Below are 27833 nucleotides of genomic sequence, written 5' to 3' on the forward strand. Positions count from 1 at the left end.
GCAGAAGCAACCAAATGCAAAATAAAAGCATAAACAAACAGATTAGAAGAGTTAGCGTGACACAGTTAAACCATAATGTTATCAGATTTTATTGGTTAGCTCCTGTAACCACAAGAGACTAGCTGCGCACATAGATTTGGAATTAATAGAAGAGAATGATGGGTTTGCATTCGTAATTCGTTCCCATTGTGGAGCGTTTATTTTTATCACGTCATAATGAAGTAGCTGTGTAAATCGGCACGCGTGTCGCGAGCGTACAAACAAACGCATTTAACTGCGCAGAATAAACAATTGTTTTAAAAAGCGGGGATCGCCGTTCTATGCGTTCTTATTCTACGTTCCCTTTCCTCATCCCGGAAGTTGACTGTCTCACGCTGGTCTCACGTTGCACTCCTCCAAAGCGCGAAAACTGGAGTTTCACATAGCAGCACAAGGATAACATCAATCTCAGGTGAATTAACTTCATAGTATTCCTCACATATATTCACCACTACTAGTGACGAACATTGTTGTGTTACTCTACGGCGGTGCACTCTGTCTGTTTTGTGCAAGTTTCGGCTAACGGTTAAACAGTGCATCTAGCATGATAGCCAAACTTTGCCGTTAGCTAGCAAACTGGGCTGACAGGCATGTAAACACTGGTTAGCTTTCCAGGGAAATGCAACCTAAGAACGTCCTAAAATGTGCTCGTATGAACGTGTCAGCTCTCTCTATCGCAAATAAAGCAGCTTTATTACGTAACTTAACACGAAATGCAACTATTTAATGAGTGCAAACAACTGTTATTAATGGTTCTAACGAGAAATTAGCTAGCTTAACGTCTAGTGCAGGGACACTGCTCAAGCTAACTGCAAGGTAACTGCTTATTGGGAGAGACGTACATAAACTGATTAGACAGAAATAATGTCAGTTTAGTAAACCCTTAAACACTGTTCATATTTAATGCCTTCAAGAATTGCCTCATAGAAAGTGTTTATACCAAACTTTAAACTACAGATCTGTTTCAGAGAGTGGGGAAAGTGTAGTTTTAAAGTTTTACATTTGTTTTTTGGAGTAAAACATCTGCTATTACACATTATCATAAACATAAAAACCTATAATGATTTCAAAATGGTATTGAATTTGAAAATGCCTATGACTATAACCATGTTTGTTCATTGCCCCCATTAAACGCATTGTCCTTATCTTGGAAGAACTGATCAAGGGTCTGTTTCACATTAAATCTTGCTGCCGTGATGTCAATCACTAAAATGGCAGTGACGAGTGTCGTGGCCCCCCTTGAACTCAGTCATCACACTGTCCCATAAAGAAAACACACTAACATGGCCTGTACAGTTTCCAGATTTCCTAAAACCAACATTTTCCATCATTTGACCCACACCGGTGGATCTAAAATCCATCTAGATTTGACTCAAAACAGCCTCAGTGTACAAAAGTAGAACATTTTTGTGTATTTCTGATTTCAGGCTAATAGAATGAAGTGTTTTTTTTAGTTTTTCTTTTAAACTTCTGTCTAATGTTAAAACAGGTGAAATTTGACCCGAATAGTATGTAGGCACAAAGGTGGCTGGTTTGGAGAAACACTGCTGTCCAGGGAACTGAAGATGGCCTCCATACAAACTGGTTGCTTTCTCATTTTGCTCTCCGTTGTGAGGTGAAATAGGTGTCTCCAAAGTTGACTGTTCTGTGACCTCAAAAACAACAGCTTGACACCGCCTGTCGTATGATAACGTTGTGGCAAATAATGATAAAAAAAAAAGAATAACTCAGTGCAGATTAGTAGCTGCCGTCAGCCGATCATCTGATAGTGCCACTTCCTTATGATTAAACCAGTTTGTCACTGCCTGCAGCTTTAGCTTTAAAGTAGCATTGCTTGTCACTAGCCAGTCATCCCTCACTGTTTCCATATTTTCTGTGACTGATCCCACTGTGAAAGGAACTGATTCAATTTTCAGACGTAACTCGTGTTTTCTTCTCTCTCTCTCTTTGGTTTCAGAAAACCAAAATGTCAAAGATAGACAAAATGAGCATCCTTGGGGTGAGGAGCTTTGGGATTGAGGATAAGGACAAACAAGTCATATCCTTCTTCACTCCTCTGACAGTTCTGGTTGGACCCAATGGAGCAGGGAAAACGGTATGAGGACATTCGGACAAGCGCAAAGGTTGACTGTAAAGCGTGACCAGTTTGTCGGTGTGCCTCTGAGATGATCTAGCGGCTTCATGTTTTGGACATGGCCATGTTTCAACTCGCATATATATTAATATTTGTGCAATATGTTCTCTTTTTGATGTTTTCAGACTATTATTGAATGCCTTAAGTATGCAACAGCAGGAGAACTCCCCCCTGGATCTAAAGGAGGTGCTTTTGTTCATGATCCAAAGGTTAGTTTGTTGATAAGTGTCAGATTGAAAAAGAAGTATTTAGTTTGAAGTGATTATTCTGTGAATTTTAATAAATTTCACAACACTCTTCAAGTCAGATGAGGATTGTTGAGGCGATCTTTGCACTTTTAAAAGTGACGCTGTCCGATTGCAGGATGCCCACGAGACAGATGTGCGAGCACAGATTCGACTCTTATTCTCAGACGTCAACGGAGAGAAAGTCACGATCCATCGCTCCATGTCCTGCACGCAGAAGGCAAAAAGCTACTCCTTCAAAAGCTTAGAACAGGTCATTACAAGAGTAAAGTAAGTAACCAGTTCAAATTTGTTAACATATTTTTGTATAGCAAAGCTTCTGTTAATTAAGATTGTGTTTCTTGCAGGGACGGCGAGAAAGTGAGCTTGTCTTCTAAGTGTGGTGAGCTCGACCGGGAAATGATTTCTTCACTGGGTGTATCGAAGCCTGTCCTGAACCACGTCATCTTCTGTCACCAAGAAGAGTCTAACTGGCCCCTTAGCGAGGGCAAAGCGCTCAAAGACAAGTTTGACTCGATCTTCGCTGCGACCAAGTAAATCCCAACACATTATTTCACGTTGTTGCCGAGTTATTTTGCGCAAATCTGCAATTAGATATTTTCCTTTTGTCTTTCTCCAAGGTATATTAAAGCTCTGGAGACGATGCGTCAGCTGCGTCTCAAACAGGGTCAAACGGTCAAAGAGTGTCAGGTGGAGCTGCGCTACCTGAAGCAGAACAAGGAGAAGGCCCAGCAGATTAGAGAGACTGTGGCTACCAAGGAGGCTCAGCTGATGGCCTCAAAAGACAGCATCCAGCAGATAGAGAACCAGATTGATCCACTTGAGGTGGGTTGAGTTGTTGGTTCATAATGAGCATTCATTCATTCATTCATCTTCTGTAACCGCTTGTCCTGTGAGGGGTAATGGGGTGGGGGTGGGGCTGGAGCCTATCCCAGCTGTCATCGGGCGAGAGACGGGGTACACACTGGACAGGTCACCAGTCTATTGCAGGGCTAACACACAGAGAGACAGACAACCATTCACACTCACATGCACACCTACAGCCAATTTAGAATCACCAGTTAACCTAATGAACATGTCTTTAGGCAGTGGGAGGAAGCAGGAGTACCTGGAGAGAACCCACACAGACACAGGGAGAACATGCACACTCCACACAGAAAGGCCCCAGTCTGCCCATTATAATGAACATTTTATCTTTTTATGTCCAAATATATGTTGAAAGATACACTGATAAAACTATAAACCACTTGTATTTAATACAACATAATTTCCTACAACAATGCATATTAATGTACAATAAAAACAACAAGAACACTCTTTGTGTCATTATTTAACTTTTATATTTCTTTTCAGAGACGAATGGAAGACATTGACAGTAAATTTGGGAAAGTGATGAAGCTGGACAATGACATCAAGGCTTTAGAGAGCAGGAAGAAACAGATGGAGGAGGACAACAAGGAGCTGGAGGAAACAATGGAACAGGTAAAACAAATCCCATTATGAATAGATGAATAAAGAAATTAGAATGGCTCAGTAACGATGGGAAATCACCACTCACGTACAGCACGATTGTGGAGGGGACACGTCAACTAAAATGTTTTGGGAAACCTGACGGGACCCATGAATGATCATTAAAGTGGTCGTTTAAAAAAAATAAAAATAAAAAAAAAGAGAACAAGGTTGAAGATGAAATGCATGAACAAAGATGATGAGGTTTTAAGGGGAGAACGCACAGCAAGTCTTCCAATTTGTCTCTACGTTGGTGGTGTTATTTAGCTAAACACCTGCTTCGTAGCACTCGAGACTCCACTTATAGGAAGTGTCATTATCTTAAATGAGAAACTAACTGACAAAATACAGATGGTGAATGAGGTCGTTGTAAATGTGCAATGACAAGACGGTCCATTACTGTCACTATATTCATGTAGATATCTTGATTACTGTTGCTTCACGCTGTTCGTCTTCTCTTTCCTCTCTTGTTTCTTTCTCCTATAGACACAGATCTTGGGTGTAATGCTCTTATTTGTATATGGCCTTGTATAATGTAGCTTTTATAATTTCTTCAGTGGAAGTGTCCATTGGAGTGTAAGCTCTGGTTTTCTTAGCTGTACTCACTGAGCTTCAGAGCCTCTCTAAACCAGTGAGCTGTGCATTCGGCAGGTGTTCCAGGGTTCGGACGAGCAGCTGCAGGAGCTTTACCACAACCACCAGAGGACGGTGAAGGAGAAGGAGCGGAGGCTGACGGACTGCCAGAAGGAGCTGGAGAGAGCTGGCCGAGAGTGTCAGAGGCTCAACAGAGTCAAGGCTGATCTCCTGGTGGAGCAAGGTACATACACCTGCACACACGTACAAGTCTATGCACTAGAGTCGCTTATAACTTTGTCAAGAACAGCATTTTGAGGGAATCTGAAAGCACACCATGCAGCCATATGTATATTCCATTCTTTATTTATTTTAGATAGACGTATATTTCTCAATCAGTCCTCGACTCACGGTAGATCTGGAAGCATTCCAACCAAGGAGGCTGTACTTTCATCATGCATGAAGACCTGTGTTTCTTTAATACAAAATTGTATTAAAGAAGCTCCCCATATTTTACTTTATTTTTTCAGGTCGTCTACAGCTGGAAGCCGACCGTCACACTCAAAACATCAAGAACCGTGATGCTCTGGTAAGAGAGAAAGGAAAGAAAAGTTATATTTCAGTGCAGAGCGTTGCTCTTTGATTTGAATAGACATCGAGTAGGTAGACTTCAAAGTGTACACCGATCAGCCGCAACATTATGACCACTGACAGGAGAAGTGAATAACATTGACCAACCCTGCAACCCGTGCACTTTCCACCACAAAAAAATATGTTGTGCCTTTACCTGATTGGTGATCGGGTCGTGTGACGTTTTCAAAGCACCGTAAGTGGGTCAACCTGCCTGCTGTCAACTTCACTCAGAAGTGCAGGTTTGAAACTCAGTTTTTGTCTGACATTGATAGACCGTATAAAACCGGAGATATGATAGCTTTGATTTGACGGTACAAAAATATTTGCTGACACTATTCTACGTGATGAATATACCAGAGAGGTCAGGTTTGGAAGTCGTCTGTGAGAGTTAGTGCTGGGAATGAGTTGTTAGAAGGCAAACTTTGTATATAGTTTGAAATATTTGACCTCTTATTTTACATTTGCAGTATTTGGGACTCTTGCAATACAAGGCACTGGTGTAGCTCTTTGTATAATTTTGCATATAATTTTGTTGTAGCTGACAAGGTGCCTATAAATAAATGCACATGCATTTATGGTAAAATACAGCTGTCTAAATTTCATGTGTGTATGTGCTCCTTAATGCTAATGAGAGAAAAACTCACACATGTCTGTCACTCGTATCCTCTCTGTCTCGCAGGTCCGCTCTTTGTCGTCCTTTCTGGAGATGGAAGGTTACGACCGGCCGCCCTTCACCACTCTTCAGCTGGAGAGTTTTAATCGTCACGTCACGCAGAGACTGGAGCAGGAAAAAGAGACACTTGGTCAGGTTATGGTAAGAAATGCTGCTAAAAACAGCAGGTCTTTAAGATGCCGATATTAAAGAGCTGTCTTCTGTCTGATGAACACATTGCAATATGTCCTGCACATGTTGGTAATCCCTTATCCCTCCTCTTTAGGCGGACCTGCAGGAAAAGGAGCAGCAGAAGCAGCAGTCTATTGATGAAATGAGGGACAAGAAGACTGGCCTGGAGAGTACAGTGAATCTGAAGAGAGACTTGCAGGGAAAGAAGCAGCAAGAACTGAGGACCATCAGGGCGGACCTGCAGAGGCTGGAGGGTTCATCTAGTCGGCTGCAAGAACTGGAAAATGAACTGGCAAAAGCGGTGAGAATACGCACGGCTGTGACACAATCTGCGGTGTATTTGTGTGTTTCTTTCTTGATACACCACAGTTTTTAAAACACTACTCTTTTTGCTCACCTTGCTCTTCAGGAGCGCGAGCTGGCGAGTGCGGTTCAGAGCTCCAACGTGGAGGAGCTGAAGGCCGAGGTTGTGGAGCTCCAGAGAGAAAAGGCTGAACTTGACCGCACACAGAGACAACTTGACCAAGAGATGGAGACGCTCAACACGCACACAACTGCACGCACGCAGATGGACATGCTGAAAAAGGACAAGGTAATCTGTAGCATACAGTCATTGGAAGGGAGTTGATGTTACACCCCTGTCATAAATACAATCACAGAAAGTAACACTACTCAACTAAACCCTTTCTCCTTTGTCTGCCTTTTGCTTTTTCATTCCTAAAGTAACCCTTGGTGGTAATGTAACCTTGTTAGGTCGCCTCTTCCCTCTGCTTTTTTTTTAATCTTTCCACTTCTTTCTTACCTCCTCTGGTGGCTCTCCTCTCATCTTTCCCATTTCTGTCTCCCAGACAGAGAAGGAGGAGCAGGTACGTAAGATCAAGTCTCGTCACAGCGAGGATCTTGTGTCTCTACTGGGCCACTTTCCCAACAAGAGAGAGCTGGAGGATTGGATCTATTCCAAGTCCAAGGACATCAACAGCACCAGGGACAGACTTGCAAGACTCAAGTAAGAATTTATTGTATTACCATACTCACATTAAAGAGGACATTGAGAGAAAATGTTTTACAGATATTTTATGTTGTGTTTTTCATAAATTCCAGTAAGGAGTTGGCGTCGAGTGAGCAAAATAAAAGCCACACGGCCGCTGAGCTGCGTAAGAAGGAGCAGCAATTAGCCAGGGACGAAGAGAAGTTCTTCAATGTGTGTGGCAGTCAGGATCTGGAACAAGACCTGAGCAAACTGCAAGAAGATCTGGAGAAGGTGTCCAAACAGAGAGGTAAATAGCGTGGAAGAGAAATTAGAAATAGCGCTTGACACCGTTACTCATTGTATTGTCTAGATTTCAGGAAGGCTTTTGACGTGATGTGAAGTTTACACCACTAGGAGGAGCTAGATTCTCATAGATTCAAGTCATGCGTGCGATCATTTTGGCACAAAGCCTAACAGACTGTCTATTCATAGTAATGGCTGTGACAGTGATCAAAGTAATACAAATGGATAAATGATGCCATTGTTTCATCTTTCTCTTCCCTGTCCTGGTAAAGCCATGTTAGCTGGAGCCACAGCCGTGTACACCCAGTTCATCAGTCAGCTGACGGAGGACAGGGAGCCCTGCTGCCCCGTGTGCCAGCGTACGTTCCCCTCAGAGTCGGACCTGCAGGAAGTAATCAGCGACATGCAGTCCAAACTGCGCCTGGTCCCGGACAAACTGAAAAACACAGAGCAGGACCTGAAGAGGAAGGAGGGGAAGAGGGATGAGATGATGTCTCTCAGACCTGTAAGGTACGGTGGGGCTGCAACACAATGTGTCACAAAAACAAAATCAGTATACACCGATCAGCCGCAACATTATGACCACCGACAGGAGAAGTGAATAACATTGACCATCTTGTGACAATACAATGTTCTGCTGGGAAACTTTTGGACCTGGCATTCGTGTTGATGTTACTTACACATGTAGCACCCACTTAGACCAGACCAGGCACCCATACCAATGACACTCCTTGATGGCAGCAGCCATCCCCAGCAGGATGCAGCCTGACACGGGCACACACACAAAAACAGTTTAGGAACAACTAAAAAAACACCCGCACAAGTTGTTGACCGGGCCTCCAAATTCACTAGATCCCAAACTGATCAAGTATCTGTGGGATGATCCACAGAGGCCCCTCCCCTCAACCCATAGGACCCAAAGGCCTCCACTAACAACACTGTGTTTCCAGACACCACAGGACACTCTCATAAGGCCCATGTCCATTCTCTGATGAGTCAGGACTGTTTTGGAGGCACAAGGGAGACCTACACAATATTACAAGGTACCTTCAGGTGGTCATAATGTTATGCCTGATCATTCCTTATAATGCAAGTTTAAAATGTAGAATTCAAGGGTCCTTGCAGATTGCTTTAGATTAATACATCTGTGGACCTTCCCTTGTCCTTCTTTGCCTCTAGTTTGTTTTTAGGGAACACGGTCGTATGAAGTTTGCTCCACTAGGTGGTGCTAGATTCTCGTATGATTCAGGTTTTACCTCTGGATCGTTTTGCTGTCTGTTCATGACCCGTGTGGAGTGACGCAGCAGCCAGAGTTTTTATTATTTTAAAGACAACATTTAACTTCTTAACCTTTAGAACTACATGATATTGAGAGAAAGAAACATCCAAGTCCCAGTCTTACGGGTGTGATTTAGCCATTCCTCATGGAGATGGTTCTGCTTCTATCAACTGACATAATTTCAGAGGTTAAAATGAATATTAAATTAGATGAACTCTTTTTATATTAGAAATAAAATATTTTAGGAAGCCCAACAATCCAAACACATAAATAAATATATCGGTTAAGTGGCATTAAGCCGCTTTCAGGTGGTGTGCGGTTGCTGCTGAGACCTCCGTTGAAGACAAGCTGTCAGCCACAACCACAGAAAATGCAAAGAACAAAATGTCACAAGAGTGGATTCTTTAGGTACTGAATTATCTGAATGACACATAGCGGCCATGAGACAGCTCGTTTACAAGAAACGTTACAGGAACCACGTCAGACTGTCTGGTCAGGGACTACCATGTTAGTGAGCAAACCACTATATACGCATTTAGTCCTATTGCTACTATTTTCCCACGTTATAAGCTACAACTGTCTGAAAGAACTTTTCTTCACAGGAAACAAATTGTTCAAATAAAACTTTAAAAAGATGAAGAAAGCTGTTATCGATCCGTCTTGATTGTTTTTTTCTATTGAATTAATTCAGTATTCACTCAAAACTCAAAATATATTTCCTTTTCTTTCTCGTCTCACAGGCAGTCCATTGTCCAGTTTCAGGAAAAGGAGCTGCCTGAGTTGAGAAACCGTCTGCAGACTGTGAACAGAGAAATAGAGAGGCTGAAGAGTGATGTGGAGGAGCAGGAGACTCTGCTTGGCACCCTCATGTCTGAGGAGGAGACGGCCAAAGCTTGCTTGCAGGACATATCTCTCATGGACAGATACCTGGTACCATCCTCCTGTCTGCCTCCATCTTCTTTTCAAAATCTTTCCTTTTTCCAACATGTAGTCTCTGTATGTTAAAGACATATGCAGGTACTGGCTATATATATCTATATATATATATATTCCTTCATACACTGATCAGCCACAACATTAAAACTGCTCCCAGGAGAAGTAAATAGCATTGACGATCTTGTGACAGTTCAGTGTTCTGCTGGGAAACTTTTTGACCTGGCATTCATTCTTATGGATGTTGCTTAGACATGTAGCACCCTCCTAGACCGGACCAGACACCCCCAACCCATAGCAATCACACTCCTTGATGGCAGCAGCCATCCCCAGCAGGATGCAGCCTGACACAGGCATGTGTCAAAAAAATGGCTTAGGTACAACTCAAAAAAACATGAAGAACAGCACAAGGTGTTGACCTGGCCTCCAAATTCACTAGATCCCAAACTGATCAAGTATCTGTGGGATGATCCCCCCAGGGCCTCTCTCCTCAAAAGGTCCCCACTAACAACATTCTGTTGCCAGACACACACAGGACACCCTCAGAAGGTCAATTCTCTGATGAGTCACAACTGTTTTGGAGGCACAAGGGAGACCTACACAATATTAGGAATGTGGTTATAATGTTATGCCTGATTGATGTATCTTACAGTAGATGAGTCTGAATAGATGTGCATGTAAACTAAACCTTGCCCGATTGGTGGGCGACAGTAAAGCTGTATTCTGGTTTGATATTTCACTCTGTCCCCGTCCCCTTTTCCTCCCGATAGAACCTTTGAGACTCTTACTTTTTTTCATTCTTCTCCAAACTTGTCTCTTTATTTCTGATATGTGATTTTGCAAGTCTTTGATATTTCCACATGTCTTTTCTTTTCCTAACTGTATTTTTGTCTTTCCAGATGGACCTTAAAGAAGTGGAGAGGAAAATCGCTCAGCAGGCCGCCAAACTCCAGGGAGTAGACCTGACCAGAACCACCCAGCAAGTCAGTCAGGAGAAACAAGAAACTCAGCACAAGCTAGACACAAGTAAGATGACAACACATTTACAGTCTTGATGATGTAATTCTGAACTTAACTATTTATATTTTGGCATAACAACCAGACACTGCTGTCCAGTAGTGACGACAAAAATCTTGGTGTACTTGGTGTTCTGGCCTCGTTGAAGCTGGTTCAAATGTTGAAGCATAACTATTTGTTAACCTTCCAGCTTCCAGCAAGATCGAGCTGAAACGTAAGCTGATCCAGGACCAGCAGGATCAGATCCAGATGCTGAAAAGCTCGGTGAACGAGACGAAAGCAGAGAAGCTCCAGCTGAGCAGTGACATGCAGAAACAGCAACAGCTGGAGGAGCAGTGTGTCGAGTTCACCACCGAGATACAGGCTTTGACCAGGGACATCAGGGTACCTTCTGTCACGTTGAATCTCTCCAATGCAGGATCATCATTCGTCGTTACTCTTCTCATTTCCTTCTCATCGTGGTGTGCATTTTTATCTCTCAGGAGGCAAAAGAACAACTGGCCCCTCTGTCTGCTGCACTGGAGAAGCTGCAGCAGGAGAAGCAAGAGCTGGTGGAGCGCAAGAGGCAGAGGCAGGAGGAAGGGCAGGAGAAGGTCCGCTCTTGTGTCCCCTTTATTTGACTCCCACAAACTGTTGTTTCATGCTCTGTGTGGACTGGACTTCATTCTTTTGTCCTTGGTTTTGTACCAACAGATCAGTTCCATTAAAGAGAGAGTCAAGGCAGTCAGCACTTTGGAAAGAGACATCACTAAATATGTTGATGAGGGCAAAGACGAATACAAAGAGGTAAAGTGTTTGCTGCTACCATACGAGATGCAACGGTTTTTGTAAGGGCTTCATTTTGTGATGGAACAATTTTTATTCTCGTTGCAACACCACCTTTCCCTTTTCTTTGTGCATATTAGCAGTAAAATCTTGAAAAATCTTGTTTTTTTTAAAAATATCTTTATCTTTAACTTTATTGACATCATCTGTTACTGTTACAGCAAAAAGAGTCCGAGCTTCAAGAAACCAACACTCAGCTGCACGAGGCCGAGAAGCATAAAGAGAAGATTAATAAGGAGATGGGAAACATTCGTCAGGATATAGACACTCAAAAGGTACAGGCTCCTAAGACATTCTTTTTATTTTTGTCTTTCTGTATCTTTTGGAACTTTCTAGTCTGGAAGCCAGCCCAATGAGCTACCTCTCGTAAACTATTGGGGGGTATTATTTCTCTGTATCAGTTGAAACATGCCCCTTGATTAAATCCAAAAGGCATGTTACCAGACTTCAATTCTGATTAGCCTGGTTATGCCAGACTAAGAACTTACACCTCTTTTAACCCATTCAGACCGGATCACGCATCTGTGCGTGTTTTCCTTTAAGACCGGATCACGCATCTATGCGTAGTTACCATTAAGGCCGGCAAACGCGTCTGTGTCATTTTGAGCGTTGTCGTCTTTTTCGAGGCACATGGCCAATTATATGCACTGTGATTGGCTGAAATATTCTTGGGTGAGTGACAGAGATGCTTAGGGATTTTTTTTTAAACTCATGTAACTAATAAAACACTTTGTGATTGGTCGAAATAAGCCTACACGTGGAGTATGTTTTGGTCGAAAATTTTAAACGCCGTGCTAGCGATCCGTCACGGCTGACTCAAGTGAAAGAAGTGATATTGACGAAGTAATTGAAAAAATAGATCCTTACTGATTTTCAAAATTTTAAAAGTTTTTGGTGTTTATTGATTTTTAAAAAAAATGCATTTGAAGATTATGCCCTAGCAAGTCAGTCAAGTTGAAAGCCAAAGAAGTAAGCTGTCAAATTCTTTTTATCTCATGTTTTTATCTGCTACAGAGCCTGAGAAATTAAGGTTTTAGTAAGCGTTGACATATTTTGAAAAACCTCAGGTTTTGAGAGGGGGTTTACAGAAGAGTATTTAGGCCTAAATGGGTTAAAGAAAGCTATGAGTTCAATCTGTTGAAATGTTGACATTGCATCCACTTTTGCATCTATTTGACAAGAGAAGTAAACATTCTGCACAGTATATTCTTTTCTTACTCAACTTCCCAGTTCTATGAAGTAGGGCTGGGTGATAAAACGATAACGATATCTATCGCGATAGACACGTGATCGATATTAATAGAAAATACGTTCGATAGAATGTTCGATAATTTCACTTGAACTCCGTTAGAGAAAAATAGGAAGAAAACCCCGAGCCAGAACTGCAAGTCATTCTGGGGGATGTAGGCAGAGGAAGGGCTTTAGCCTCTCGAGCCATCATGGCCCAGCTAAGCCAGGTTGGTGGCATCAACAACAACGACAACAAAAAAGAACGGCGTGGAGTGAACGAAGAATATGAGTGCGACAGCGTGAGAGGAAATTGTAGATAAAAAAAGGAAAGGTCACGTCACCAGTTTGGCAATATTTTGGTTATTTTAAGTCAGACAAGAGTCAGACCGATGTTGTCTGCGAACTTGGTGGCGAGTGAGCATATTAACTGGCCCTTGTCTCTCTTGATTAGTAGTGTAAGAGTCGGTTAAGTTTTGTTTATCTGCCGGCCGAGTGAGTGGCTGCTGACTCTCGGTTAAGCAGGGATCCGTGAGCAGTCGTTATGAGTCGGTTAAATTTCGTTTCTCTGCGTATTCTGCGCAAGTGAGTGAGTGTCTGAGTGCCTTAGTTTGCTAGTGGTCAAGTCGGGTAGTACGTTTTGTTTCTCTCCCGAGTGAGATGTAAGATGTTTGAATGGTGCCGTTTATTGATTATATATCAATCAAACGTGGTAGGACTCAACTGAGCTGGTTAAATAGACTCTAGATTCATGATTCTTGAGTCGCCGGTTATATGAGCCGAATCTTTTTTTTTCCACCGCTACTGAATATTAATTAAAAATGAATGAAAATTAAATGCTATTGAATATGTCATTGTTATCATTTTAAAAAAAAATTAAAGTGACGGGTAAAAATGGGTTATGACCCTGTCAGTCAAAATGACAGACAACGAAAAAGTCAAGCACAACCTCTGATCAAGAGTTACACGGCAGCAGTGCAACAAAACATCAAAGCGATATAAAGAAATAACGGATGCGGTGGCGTATCATATCAAGGGCATGCTCCCGCTCAGCACAGTTAAGAAGTTTGGATAGAATAGGTTAAAAAAACGAATCAATAATTATCGATATCGACTGATATGAAACACTTATATCGTGATACATTTTTCAGCCATATCGCCCAGCCCGACTATGAAGGCAGGGCGCAATATAAAATAGTCATCTTTATATTTTATCTTACCCTGAGAAACTTTTAAAACTCCTCCGTTGTCATTACTTTGTAAACCTGAGCATTTCTAATATTTCTCAGGTCCAAGAGCGCTGGCTGCAGGACAACCTGACCTTGAGGAAGCGCGTCGAGGAGTTGAAGGACGTTGTGGCTAAACGCGAGGCGCTTATGAAAGAGATGGGCAACATGCAAGTCTTGCAGCTTCGCCAGTAAGATCACCGCACCGTTATCAATAAGATGCATCAGCTGTGTCACCCTCGAATGTTTATAACGTTCTTCAGGGTCAAGCTTATAATATAAGACACACAATGTTTTTATTTTTAATTTTTTTAACCTCATCTTTTTCTGTGGTTGTCCAGAGAACGCCGTGAAGCGGAGCGTAAGCTGGAAGACTTGAAAAAGAACCGCAGTATTGCACTGGGTCGCCAGAAAGGCTTTGAAGAGGAGATACTGCATTACAGGTGATATATGCTGATATGTTAGCTTTATGTGCAGAGTTGGACTAATATCCAGAGATTTGTTTATTATCTTTCCAATCACTGCACCTGGCTTTGTATGGTCATACTGTAAAAACCTTAAACAGTAATGGAACTGAAAATACTAAATAAAAAAAAAAAAAAAGCACTTAAAAGTTAGAGAAGACAAATATATGTCCATGTCTCAAATCATCTTATTTTAATTTTTATACCAACTTACCTATCTTATATATTTTACAAAATATATCTATATAAACACATATCGCATACTTTATATATATATTTGTATATTATTCTTTTTATATATACTTTTGTATATTTTATACATACTTTTATACATTGTCCCTCACTTTTATTTTAGTTTTTGACCCTTTTTTCTGACTGTAATTCCTCTTGTTTCTACTATATACGACTAATACTTCAAATTTCCCATGGGATAAATAAAGTATCTATCTATCTATCTGTCTTATCTATCTGTCTATTATAATTTATATATATAATTTTTTTCACTTTGAATTTATTTCTTACAGAAAAGAGCTGCGAGAAGATCAGTACGACAAAGCTGATGAACGCTACAAAAACAAGATGATTACAATGAGGACCACGGAGCTGGTAATTAAAGACCTCGAGCTCTACTACAAGGCTCTTGATCAGTAAGTTTTGTGCTAACATACACACACTTATGGTTAAAGTTATTACCTTAAAAAATGCTTCTCAGCCATCTTAATCAACTTCTATGAACAACATTACTAATGAAGCAGACGTTTTGTTAATAGCAATGTGGTTTTCTGATTGATTTTTACGATCTAAATAATTTATTAACTACCAGGTGATGTAACACACCTTACATCACATTAATGTATTTTTCCTACAGACGCCTGAGAATCTTAAGCAGTCATTTACTCAGTCTGGGGAAGTGACACAAACTGAAACAGATAAGCATCACTGACTTCAGGTGAAAGCCGCGGCTGTGATTGGAAATTTATTAACTCGACAGAAAATACTATTGTTGAATTCTGTAGCCAATGTTGGAGTGGAAATTTACTTCTGCGGGTCTTGGCGTAAAAGTGGTAAGAATGGTGCCTGTGGGTTTCATCACTAATGCTGAGTTCTCCAATGTAGATATAAATCTACTTCACAAAGTTCTTCTCAGGTTCTCAATTGTATACATGTTCAGTGGCTTTAAATATACTTAAAACCTCTTTGAAAGTCTTCTTAGCCCCATAAACACACTGACACAAACCCTTTAGTGCTCGGGGGCATGTCGGCATCTCAACACTATTTTGTGATTTAGGCGAGTACTTATTCACCTAAACTGTGCAGGTTTCTTGCACCGTTTTGGGGCCACTGTGTTAATCTGTCCACAGACAAACATATGACCACCTGCCAAAGGACTTAACCCTAGAACACTAACGTCTGGTGATTTTCACCCGAGCGATTGTTGCCACATGATTTTCGTTGCGTTGCTGCTGTCTGATTTCCGTGGCTCCTTGCGTACCTTCAGGCTGCTCACTGACGTCATTGACGGTAGGAGTGTTTCCCCGCTCCAATTACTGTTTTTTTCCACAGGTACGTGTTCGTGTAATTTTCACCCGACATTAGCGCTTGTGTATTACAGTTTTTCTCGATTGCTAAGACACGTTTCTCGAAAGCAGCTCTCCTTTTCTCTAAACTGTGAACACAAAACCCAATTTTCAAGCTACATTCACAAAACCTCAGACTCTTCTTGCAAAACCAAACTTTCACCTCAAAACAGTTTAATCTGTGCTCAAAACTGAACTATGTTGTCAAATCGTGCCCCGAGTCAATCAAAATTAAAAAGTGAGCAGTCACTAAACACTACATAGAAAAATAGAAAACACAATGCTTCAGGACATGAAGCTGTAGAAATGAATGTTTATTGTTCACTGTAGGCTAAATGCATGTTGCAAAACAAAAAACCTGTGCATTAGTACAATAACAAACAGAAATCTTGTGCATTTAGGACTTTTGTACAGTAAGCCTTCATAAAAATAAAGTACAAAAATATATATATATATATATAAATGAGATTTCTATCCATTGCAGTGCCTCACAAACCAGTGCTCTCTGAACTGGCTTATATATGTTCCCTCACATCATTAGCCACAGGTGTGATCAATTTTGAGTTGTTGTGTTCAACCGGTGACACCAGTGTTTTAATTGTGTTTGACTTTTGCCACCTGTGCTCACCATTATGCAACACAGGTGCATCACAATGAAAATGTGTTGGCAAGTTGTGTCTAAACAGGTGAAAAGTGCTTATGGTTTTGCCAAAGGAGTGACTGATTCAATCAGTGGGTTCAGGCAACTGAGCATTTGGTTCGGACAATAAGGTTTAGAGTTTTAGCAATTGAGAAAAACTGTAAATCAGACATCCAGAGTTTTATGGCAACGTACTGTACCGTGTGCAGCTATCATCCTGTTACGGGCTTGGATAATCTGGTATGCCAACAAGTGAATAAAACATAACTAAAGGTGGTTTTACTTTAGCAATGTGTAGCTTTATTCTTTATTCATTTATTCTTTGATACTAGCGCTAGCTAAGCGGTCCTGGAATTTGCATGTAATGGGTTTACTATTTAGAGTACTGCTTATGAATAAATATCATTTAATGGTAGTTTCCAAGGGAATTCACTTGGTCAAAGACATTTTTATAGTCAGCTTCACTTTATTTTGATGAGAAATACTTTTTATTGGGTGAAATATACCCGACATTGGTGATGGTGTTACTAGTTATAACGTTGGCATTCTAGGGTTAAATAATCTTTAGTTTACTAGTTATAGTTGCTGTAGTAGGTCTCTTGAAGGCCACAATTTGTCACAATGGCACAGATAAAACCTCAGATTATAATGTAATTCACTTATGTAGTTTTCCTGTAATAAGACATCCGTCCGCTGCCTTCCTTATAATACCTTTGAAGTCAGGTCGTCAGAACCACAAAATTTTTGCGTTGTCTGCTGCAACATCACTGGCATCACCAGGAAGTGATGTCTGGTAATTCTTCCGCGCAGTGTTTTCTTGTCAGTCACGTAAGCTATAGCACGGGATAGTGTGTTGCCCCTTATGAAAACAGTTTTATTCCAGTATTCACACTTCTTCTTTTTTACCATAGCTTAAGGTTGAGAACTTTTCTCTGCAAAGGCTGAAATACAGTAACTGTACACCTTTCTAACTGTACAACAGTTAGAAAGGTGGCCTAAATGGATATCTGACCATGCTCTTTTGACTCTAGACTATCTGCATCAAGAGGGTTTTATGACACCAGACACCTCTTTGCTGCTCAACCGTAGTTTTTATTTTTTTCTTTCATTTTAAAGCAGTTCTTCTGTCTCTGGAACACTTTCTTCAACCACCCCTTATCTGAACAATTCATCTATGCTACGAATTACTCACAAATCTTTTCACGGTTTGATCATCCCTCTTCATCTTTTAAGTATCAGTGGTGTTTGTGCCTCACAGTCCTCGCACTATGGCATGCTTATTATCTTTAGACAGATCGTTCTTGCTTCTCAAGTTGCATAGGAACTGTGACGTGCTTAATAATGTGCAACAGAGGCTTTTTCTGACAACTCCTGGCGAGCCAACTGAAATTAATAACTCTTGATTTTACTGAAATCCTGCTGATTTGTCACTTACCTGATCACTTGGAACACAGTTTAGTTTGGTTTACCAAACGGACTGCCTGCTTAGTGCAGATGTTTTACTTAGGTTGCTCAGCCCTGTTACATTTTATGAGAGAAAATCTGATCTATCTGACTTTGATACTGAAGATCATGTCCTCTGAAACAAAACCCAGACTGTGTTGTGTGCAGTGACATAAGCAGTGGTGAGAGTAATGTAGAGCAGTAACTAATTTGCATAGAAGTCTGTGTTTGCACTGGTTTATGTTCAGACTGTTGCAGTGTGACATAAATCATTCATTCAGGGGAACTGCAGGCATCTAGATGGTTGCAAATGCTGCAAGTTTATTGGAAGTTAAAAACAGTGGAATACTGTTAAGACCTCAATGAAAGTCTCCAAGTGATCATTCCATGTTTTATTTTAATTGTAACTAAAATGAACCCCCGGAGTCTTGTCTTCACCTCGAAGAACCTCCATCTAGTAAAGGCAGATTGTGAAATGCATTTATTGCTTGCAGTTTGGTGACGGGATTTGTGGAATTGTGATTAATGGTTTCTGCAGAAACTGATTCGGTTTCCTTTGTGCGGGTGGGATCCAAAGGTTTCACTTACGTTTGCCGACCTTTGGGAATGTGCGTGTTCAGCAGAAGCAAATTGTTTTTGTAACTTATTACTTGTGACTTAGAGGATGATCGGTTAATGAAACTAGTTAAATTCCAACTGTAATAAAGAATTCATTAATAAACAGAGAAAATGCATCTCATATTTTACTCTGAATGTTCAAACTCAAGCAAAATATCATTACTTTGACGTTTCATTTTATCATTTACAACAATAACACTTGAAACTCCTGATCTAGACCCTGTGGAATAGAGTCAATGAAAGACAACTAAGAGTGAAAGTGGAATTAATTTGCAAAATGCAAGTCTTGCAAGCGCACAAATGTATCATAGGATATAGGGTTTGGTTTTATGAAATAGCACATTACTATCAGTGTTATCAGATGAATGGCTTCAGTGGCTTCAGGATGCCATTCGCGGTGTTGGTTGTTGTGATAAAAATGTGCAAGTAGTTGAAAATGATCTGCAAAACATGAGAGGTGCACACATTTGGGTTCATGGTCTTCATCAGTGCCATGACAGTTTGACTTTCAACAGTGCATCAGTAGGTTCTTAGGTAACTGGAAATATTCCCAAGACATCTTTGGCTAGTCCCTTTTTTTGTGAATGCAAAATCTTCAAATAAACTTAGACTCAAACATGAACTTAATAGAGTTTGGTGGAAAAAGACTGAAGTCGCTGTGATCTGACATTCATGCTGATCGGGCATAACATTATGACCACTTGAAGGTACCTTCTAATATTGTGTAGGTCTCCCTTGTGCCTCCAAATCAGTTCTGACTCATCAGAGAATGGACATGGGCCTTCTGAGGGTGTCCTGTGGTGTCTGGCAACAGAATGCTGTTAGTCAGGGCCTTTTGAGGAGAGGGGCCTCTGTGGATCATCCCACAGATACTTGATCGGTTTGGGATCTAGTGAATTTGGAGGCCAGGTCAACACCTTGTGCTGTTTTTCGTGTTTTTTGAGTTGTTTTAGTGTGTGTGCCTTTGTCCTGCTGGGGATGGCTGCTGCCATCAAGGAGTGTCATTGCTATGGGGTGGGGGTGCCTGGTCTGGTCTAGGTGGGTGCTACATGTTTAAATAACATCCACATGAATGAATGAATGCCAGGTCCAAAAGTTTCCCAGAAGAACATTGAATTGTCACAAGATGATCAATTTTATTTACTTCTCCTGTCAGTGGTTTTAATGTCGTGGCTGATCGGTGCACGTGAAGCATCAACATTATAGACTCTGTAGCATCTTTGCACCAACATCTGCTTCCATGGCTACAACTTTTATCGTCTATTATGATATTATCTTATCTTAGTGTGTTTGTAATAAACATAGAAACTAAAACTGTAGACATGCAGCAGAGCAGGAAAAACAAAACATAAACATATCTTTTATTCACATATAAAACATCTGGCTTCTTAAATTATTTCAGATTTTTTTCATTCACACTATATATGAACACTTGGCCGTAAACTGCATCAATGGTAATTCTAGTTATTCTTGGCTGTATGGATATTTATGACAAACACACCAAGGAAGTGTGAGGTCACTGCCACAGATACCATCTGAGAAGAAAGCAGCAGCATCATTTACCCATATGTGTGGGTTAGTCTGCAGAGTTATCAAGATTGAAGACAGGCCTTTCGACAGACGAGCCAGGTCACAGTTTCTGTCTGAATTCACAGAAAATGCTTTCATGGTAAGATGTTATGATTTGGAAGTGAAAATGAATCACTGACTTTGCAACAAATTATGGGTGCATAACGGGGCAAACCCCGCGCAGACAATGATGATGTGAAGGCTGTGGTCTTTAATTTCTGTTTGACTGTTGCTAAATAAATAAATAAATAAAAAAGGTTTGGGTCTAAATGCATAATCTAAGTTTATGTTTTTTTAATAGTGCACATTGGCTTTTTGTGCATTTTTAAAACTAAATAATCTAAATGTGTTAGGCTGTTTCTTGTTTGCAACAAAAGTACTTGGGAAGTGTTTAGTTGGACGACCTGTATGCACGTTTTACTGAAGTACATTTAAAATGAAAGCGTTTCGAAACGGGCTTCCAGGTTTTCGGGTCACAGCAGTTCTTTGTCTCTGCGCTACTTTTATATGGGCGCAGAGACTAGTCTGCGGTTAAATACTGAGATTTCAAAACCTTACACTCATAGTAAGGTGTGAAGAGACACTCTTGTAAGGATGCAACTGCGGCTTGATTTTTATTTACCTGCTTTCATGTCACACCAGGCAAAACAAAACAACTATTCTGAGAGGATGTGTGGAAAATTAGCACTGTGCTAATGATTTTTATTGATTTGTATCTTTCCCTATTAAATTATCTTGGAGGATTATTCAAAACAGCTGCTTCTCATGGGTCATGTTGGTCCCCTTGAGCAACACTCACGGCCCTCCCATGACTCTGGGAGGTTATCGCAACATATCCAAGTTTAAAAGTTTAGCATCCACGCTGCAGCGATCGACCAGGAACCTTTTCAAGAAGAACGTCAAAAAAAAAAATTACTGGAAACATTCACCGCTAAAGCCTTAAAAGGCTAAATTAACCTCTTTTAAGATTTTAAATCCATTTTACACAATGCAAGAAGGATGGGTTTCTTAAACGTATTAATAGATATGTTAAATGGTTTTATCAGCTCAAATATGAAACTGATATGTTCTTTTGATCGTGACCAATGGTTTTGTTTATCCTTTCAAAACAAAAAAAAGGAAGTCATTAGCAGTTGTTGTACAGTCATTTATGTAAATTAGATATAATAGGTCAGATGAATGGATAAGGAGTGCTCCGCTCCTCCTGTTTTCATCCTTTCTTCGAGTCTCATCGTCTACTATATATGGTCTTCGTAGCTTGTGCTGTTTCACCGTTATCACTGGGGTTTTGTAAACCACATAGGAATTGCTTGTCAGTTAGCTAGATTATAGACAAAATGCTTCTTGGTATACAGGAAAGCGGCATCCAGTTGCCTGCCTACATATCTCATATTATCAAAATATATCTTTTCATGTATCAATCTTAGTTCTATTTAGTAAATATTTATATATGTAAAAAAAAAAAAAAAAAAAAGGTCGCTGACGCTATCGTTTTCTAACCGAGTTATCGGAAATTAGCTTCTGGTTAAACGTCAGTAACGCTGCAAAGAGAAACCAAGTTTAACCTGCATGAAAGTCTGATTTAATATGAGGTGATGCACAATTTGATATTTAAATAAATAAATAAAAAAGGTCAATAATGCTTCATCTGGTCACTTTGTAGTGAACATGGATATAATACTGGTGTGAAGTGAGATGGTCAACAACGTAATAACAGTATTTGTTAATTATTGGATCTCCTCCTTTCCACAGAACCATCATGAAGTTCCACAGCATGAAGATGGATGAGATCAATAAGATCATCAGAGACCTGTGGCGCAGCACCTACAGGGGTCAAGGTGCATCTTGCTTTAAAAAAAAAAACTAAATTACCTTGTAGTTTCTGCATGCACAAAGTTCTCAGTCTTTTTTTTTTTTCTCCTCCCCACCCCCACCCAAGATATTGAATACGTGGAGATCAGATCTGATGTAGATGAGAATGCGTCTGCTGGTGTGAAGCGGAGAGTTTACAACTACAGAGTGGTTATGGTGAAAGGAGACACGGCTTTGGATATGAGAGGACGTTGCAGTGCTGGTCAAAAGGTGCCAGAGAAGTATTTCTGTATTAGTACCTACATAACTTACGTATGTTTAAAAAAAAAAAAAAAAAAAAAAGCACCCACCTAGATCAGATCAGACACCCCCACCCCATAGCAATGACACTCCTTGATGGCAGCAGCCAGCCCCAGCAGGATGCAGCCTGACACAGACACACACTCACTAAAACGGTTTAGGAAGCACAAGGTGTTGACCTGGCCTCCAAATTCGCTAGATCCCAAACTGATCAAGTATTTGTGGGATGATCCACAGAGGCCCCTCCCCTCAGCCCAAAGGTCCCCCACTAACAACATCCTGTTGCCAGACAACCCAGGCCCATGTCCATTCTCTGATGAGTTACAACTGATTTGGAGGCACAAGGGAGACCTACACGATATTAGGAATATTAGGTCATAATGTTATGCCTGATCGGTATATTTTCCAATCAACCAAAGAATGTAGGAAGCATCATCAGCAGTAGTTTTCTTTAATCGTTTCATTCCTTTCTTGTGTGTCTAGGTGTTGGCTTCTCTCATCATCCGTCTAGCTCTGGCTGAGACGTTCTGCCTGAACTGTGGGATCCTGGCCCTGGATGAGCCCACCACCAACCTGGACCGAGAGAACATCGAGTCCCTGGCACACGCCCTTGTAGAGTCAGTACACACCCATGCAGTGTTTTTACCACTATGCTTATTATAATCTGCACTGGTATGATGCAACCTGTAGCCGTGACTGTCCACCGTACCTACACACCATGACCCCAACTCCAAACTGAAGTATAGCCTAGATACTAAGCCTTCGGCTTCACAACTGAATAAGTAAGGCTCAACTGACCTACTGGTGTAGATACTGGTGAGAACATGGAATACAAACCAGGGGTGTAAAAGAGGTGCAGATCTGTTTATGCCCTATTCTGAAAGGTTATCACCGCAGTATGAATTTACTCTTTGGTCCTAGACTAAGGGATTAGTTCTGTGCTACAAACCTAGTACATGGTGTGTGTTAGCACATAATGGAATAGCAGGCACAGTTCCCAGTGCAGTGTTACAGGATAGTGTTACGCCCCGATACCGCGGAAAAGGGTAAAGAAAAGATAAGAAACGTCTCCAACACGACACGTTAGCCTTCTTTCAATGTGTATTTTAGTCCGCCATAAACTTTACTCACAACACCGCGGAAATACAGGCATCAATAATCAACTGCCGTCTTGCACATTCGCCACTGACTGGAAGGCCAAAACAATCGAACACTGAACAACTGATCGATCGTCGTTTTAACATTTTTAACACAGAACAAATTAACCATTATCCCTTTTTAACACTCTTATGAACTTTTTTTATCACTCTCTTGCCATCTAAGCATCTGAAAAATCATGAACTGTATTTCTATCATGAATTATCATTGTTTTTAGCCTTAAGATCTTGTTCTCTTTTTTATGCTCATATAACCATGACAGTAGCACAGGTTGGCATCTCACCATGTTACCTGAACCTTGTGCTGCCCCAACTTTTAATGGAAAGACTGAGAAACTTTATTTTTTTTTACAGAATGCTATCACCAGTCAGATCCCTCTATTGACCATATGGGTTTTACTAAAGAAAGTAAAGTTATGTGATCCTAACTACTAGATTCACGTAGGGCGCATTTATAATAAAATCATTTAAGATAAAGTACAAGGTCATATGACGTGCTATATTTCTTGAGTCTGCAGACACAATAAATGTATCGTTCTTCTCTGTTTCTCCCCAGAATCATTAAGAGTCGCTCTCGCCAGCGCAACTTCCAGCTGCTTATCATCACCCACGACGAGGACTTCGTGGAGCTGCTGGGGCGGTCCAGCTACATCGAACACTTCTACCGTATCCGTAAGAACCAGGACCAGAACTCGGAAATAACAAAGTGCAGTATCACCTCCCTCTCATCCTACCTCCACTGAGCAGGACAAGAGGACTCTATAAACTCCTGCAAAAATGTGCAGTAACACTTTATCTTGATTTAATTTCAACTGATTGAGACGTTCACGTTCAGTTTAGTTATCCGGAAACATGAAGTAAATCCACTTTCGAAAAGGTCAGTGACCGAGACGTTAACTGACATCCGCAGTTCTTAACCGAAACCAGAGACATCTTTAGTGCAATAGGTAAGATTTCCTATCTGTGACTGTAACGCAGCCTTATTTTTAGTAGTGCCTCAATAATGTGTCACAGCTTTGTAACATAAACTCCTGAACTTGCATCCACCATGTTTGTAGCTTGTAGCAAATGCACATTTAAAATCAAAGTGTCTCTAAAGGTTGTGATGCTAATCTGTAGCATAACCAGTTTGATGTTGGTGTGTGACGCAAACAGTGGAATGTAGAAAAGGTGGTGACTCATAACTGTCTTACATTGTCATTTACAGAACTGCATTGATGTTCTTTACAAAGTGACCAGAAGGAAAAGTTCTGTTTAAAAAAATAAATAAATAAATAAAAAAATAAATGTGGGACAACGTTGCAATTTACCGTCACATCCTGATGTTTCAACTGCGGGAGGACAACTGTTAATAAATGTCTTGTTTAAAGAGTAAGAGATTACCTGTCAAATTACTATTATTCTTTTTCTCGCTAACGACCAACCACGTAGATCCATTTCAGAGAAGCGCAGCTCCTCAACCACAAACACACAAATCTTATCTCAGACACTGCTGACTGCGTTAGTTTTTTTGGGTTTTTTGGTCGCGGGGGAACGTGACGGAGGCGTGGGCAAGCAAGTATAAATCTTCCTCTGCTCTCCACCGAGATCTCAGAGCAAACTGAAAGCTGACAATTGAGCATTCGCTTACTTCAAGGGCTTCTTGAACTCACTTCTTCCAAGCTATGAATACCATCCTGCTGGCGTCCTTTGTGACTCTGCTGGTCACTCTGGACGCGGTCTGTCCTGCTCGGCTTCGAAGATCTAATGACAACCTAAACGGCATAATTGAAGAGGTTCAAAGATACAATGAGACTGTCAATAGGGTAAGAGCTCCTCTGATAAACACATTTCTAGGTTCTTAATACTTTTGCAACTGTTTATATGTGCATTATCTTAAACTTTACATGTGGGAAGAAAGAGTGCTCCGACTAATCATCTAATGTTTCTGTTGCTTGCTGCAGAACTTCTTTCCGGAGGATGTGCAGCATCTGGTTGATGCTGGATGTGGGGTAAGACATCTTTGTAAAATGTTTTCCTTCCAGCTGCAGATAGAAAGTGGCCCTGCTATTTTAGTGAATTACATTTGTGATGGTCTTTCTTCTGCTTTCTGTAACTGAAGACGCGCCGATGTTAAAATATCGATGGTCCCTTTGCTCCCTGGGTTCCTTCTAAAACGCTGCTTTATTGTTCCTTATGTTCCACACAGGATGCGTTCTTCTGCAAAGTGCATCAAATCCTGAAGCATGCGAAATGGGCCGACCACAAGATTGTGCGAAACCTGGAGAGCTACATCAGAAACTCAAGCGTAAGAATTGCTTCTGCTGTTATGTTTACCAAAAGAGAAGATCAAGATCTTTGTAGAGGACAGTTGATTAACCTAGAGTGTCTTTATATGGATGGACAAATGCAGTTGCAGCAGCTGAAGAACGTTACTGAAGGAGAAAGCACTGAATCCACTTGTTTTATTTTCAGATAAACTGCCCAGAGGTACTGAAGGGGGTGAAGAACTCAGGCGTCACAAAGCCACTTCCAGATTTGCTGGACAATCTCCGCAAATGCTGTAGGAGGGTGAACTTCAAGTCAGCCTGATTCTCTCCCACATGTGTGACCAGTGAGACGTTTGAGGTGTTTAGTTGACGGGTCCCTAATGAGAAAGGTGGGCAGTGGGGATTTGAGATTGAGTGAATCATGCTACAGTTTATTTTTATTTCATCTTAAAGTTGGGTCCGCTGTGTTTTTTTTTTTTCTTTTCTTTCTTTCTTCATGCTGTTGATTGTTTTTATTTAGTACACTTAGTTTACTTGGGTTGTGTTCAAGTCACACACTTATTACAGTTATCACTTCCTTTTATTTCATGTTAGACGTGCGCATCAGCTTTCCAGTGTTGCGACCTAGATCTGACTGCAACACCTACACCTGTGTATTTATTTTTTATTTTATTGTATTTAACCTAAGTTAATAACTTTAACAGTATTTTAATATATTGGAAAGGATGGAGGTTGTATGGAAATGCTTTGTGAGATGTGATTAATTAGCATTAACAGACGGATGTTCGTGTTTACTTTTATCAGCTGATGTGAGGTTATGAACGCAGGAGGACAGAATTCTTATTCTGTTAAACACTCCTGTTTTCTTTTCGTTTGTGTGATGACTGGCCCATATTTTTTAACTTTTATATTCGTAGCATTGAGCATTTGCAGTCGCTCATACACCAACGGCTCCAGCAGACATCGGTTGATCTGAAGATGGATTGTAATGCATTGTTTGTGTTCACTCCATAAAAAGCATTGCAGATTGCAAAATAAAAGCATTTAAAAAAAAAAAAAAAATGACGCAGATGTTTCTTTGAGTTTATGGAATTTTGCATTTTGCATGTCAGCGTAACGACATATATGAAAAACCGATAGATCGGAAGATGCGCTTCGATTTTAGCCTAGATGCCACGAATGGTTTGACTCTCTCAGCCTTCACATGAACCTCACACGCGTTCAGCGTACGTCAGTGAGGTCTGGCAGCTGTTGGGGAAAGTCCATGCCAGTCAGCACTGTTCTTTGATCTTTCTGGTACGACTTTTCTACCATCACTTCCTGGTTTCCCCCTTAAACAGTGGGCCTTCTTCCGTTTCCGCATTAGGCAGCTTAGAGATGGCGCTCGTCCTCAGAGACAAAGCCACGCATGCAGAGCTTCTGCTATTGACTGAAGCCTCATGACCTTATGCATTCGACACAGACTCAGTTTCCACCGTGTCTTTCTGTGTTGCTGTGCAGGAATGCTGTACATGACTACGCATGTGCAGCATTTCTACACGTACAATGCGAATGGAACTCAAGGGATTGGGACTGAACAGCTGTGTAGCCTTAAGAAAACCACTAATCAGTGAGACTAACCAGAAAAAAAGGCTTCAGTTTGCTAGGGAGCATAAAGATTGTACTCTGAAACAATGGAAGAAGGTCATGTGGTCTGATGAGTCCAGATTTACCCTGTTCCAGAGTGATGGGTGCATCAGGGTAAGAAGAGAGGCAGATGAAGTGATGCACCCATCATGTCTAGTGCCTACTGTACAAGCCTGTGGGGGCAGCGCTATGATCTGGGGTTGCTGCAGTTGCTCAGGTCTAGGTTCAGCAACATTATGTGTCCAAAGAATGAGGTCAGCTGACTACCTGAATATACTGAATGACCAGGTTATTCCATCATTGGATTTTCTGCATATTCTAAGATGACAATGCCAGGATTCATGGGGCTCAAATTGTCAAAAAATGGTTCAGGGAGCATGAGACATCATTTTCACACATGGATTGGCCACCACAGAGTCCAGACCTTAACCCCATTGAGAATCTTTAGGATGTGCTGGAGAAGGCTTTGTTCAGTGGTCAGACTCTCCCATCATCAATACAAGATCTTGGTGAAAAATTAATGCACTGGATGGAAATAATCCTTGTGACATTGCAAAAGCTTATCGAAACAATGCTACAGCGAATGCATGCTGTAATCAAAGCTAAAGATGGTCCAACGAA

The 27833-nt window shown here is 40.9% G+C and overlaps 1 protein-coding gene and 1 long non-coding RNA gene across 3 annotated transcripts; both read left to right on the forward strand.

The window, feature by feature from the left end:
• The first annotated feature begins 409 nt into the window (after window positions 1-409).
• rad50 (RAD50 homolog, double strand break repair protein) lies at window positions 410-25171 on the forward strand. 2 transcript variants are annotated; one of them, XM_084565027.1, is made up of 28 exons: window positions 410-451; window positions 1997-2134; window positions 2299-2382; window positions 2537-2688; window positions 2766-2951; window positions 3039-3243; window positions 3772-3900; window positions 4579-4744; window positions 5031-5089; window positions 5813-5947; window positions 6072-6278; window positions 6387-6569; window positions 6826-6983; window positions 7079-7254; window positions 7523-7760; window positions 9270-9459; window positions 10362-10488; window positions 10670-10863; window positions 10962-11072; window positions 11173-11265; window positions 11466-11579; window positions 13821-13948; window positions 14099-14200; window positions 14746-14868; window positions 21821-21906; window positions 22008-22150; window positions 22664-22797; window positions 23894-25171. In XM_084565027.1, the coding sequence occupies exons 2-28, from the start codon at window positions 2006-2008 to the stop codon at window positions 24078-24080; spliced, it is 3939 nt and encodes a 1312-aa protein (XP_084421153.1). In that variant the 5' UTR covers window positions 410-451; window positions 1997-2005; the 3' UTR covers window positions 24081-25171. The 2 variants fall into 2 exon arrangements, with proteins under 2 accessions (XP_084421153.1, XP_084421152.1); XM_084565026.1 differs by lacking the exon at window positions 410-451 and having other exon boundaries at window positions 1947-2134.
• Window positions 25172-25292: 121 nt separating this feature from the next.
• LOC311502695 lies at window positions 25293-27648 on the forward strand. The gene is made up of 3 exons (XR_014699554.1): window positions 25293-25328; window positions 25526-25624; window positions 25792-27648. It is a non-coding gene; the product is annotated as an uncharacterized lncRNA (long non-coding RNA).
• Window positions 27649-27833: the final 185 nt, after the last annotated feature.

Source organism: Chelon labrosus (genome assembly GCF_963514085.1).
Source record: "Chelon labrosus genome assembly, chromosome: 17".
NCBI lineage: Eukaryota > Metazoa > Chordata > Actinopteri > Mugiliformes > Mugilidae > Chelon > Chelon labrosus.

Coding starts and splice junctions, on each gene's coding strand:
- rad50 (XM_084565027.1), top strand. CDS start 2,006: ATGTCAAAGATAGACAAAATGAGCATCCTTGGGGTGAGGAGCTTTGGG. Junction 3,901..4,578: donor TGGAGGAAACAATGGAACAG/GTAAAACAAATC, acceptor TGCATTCGGCAG/GTGTTCCAGGGTTCGGACGA. Junction 10,489..10,669: donor TCAGCACAAGCTAGACACAA/GTAAGATGACAA, acceptor TTAACCTTCCAG/CTTCCAGCAAGATCGAGCTG.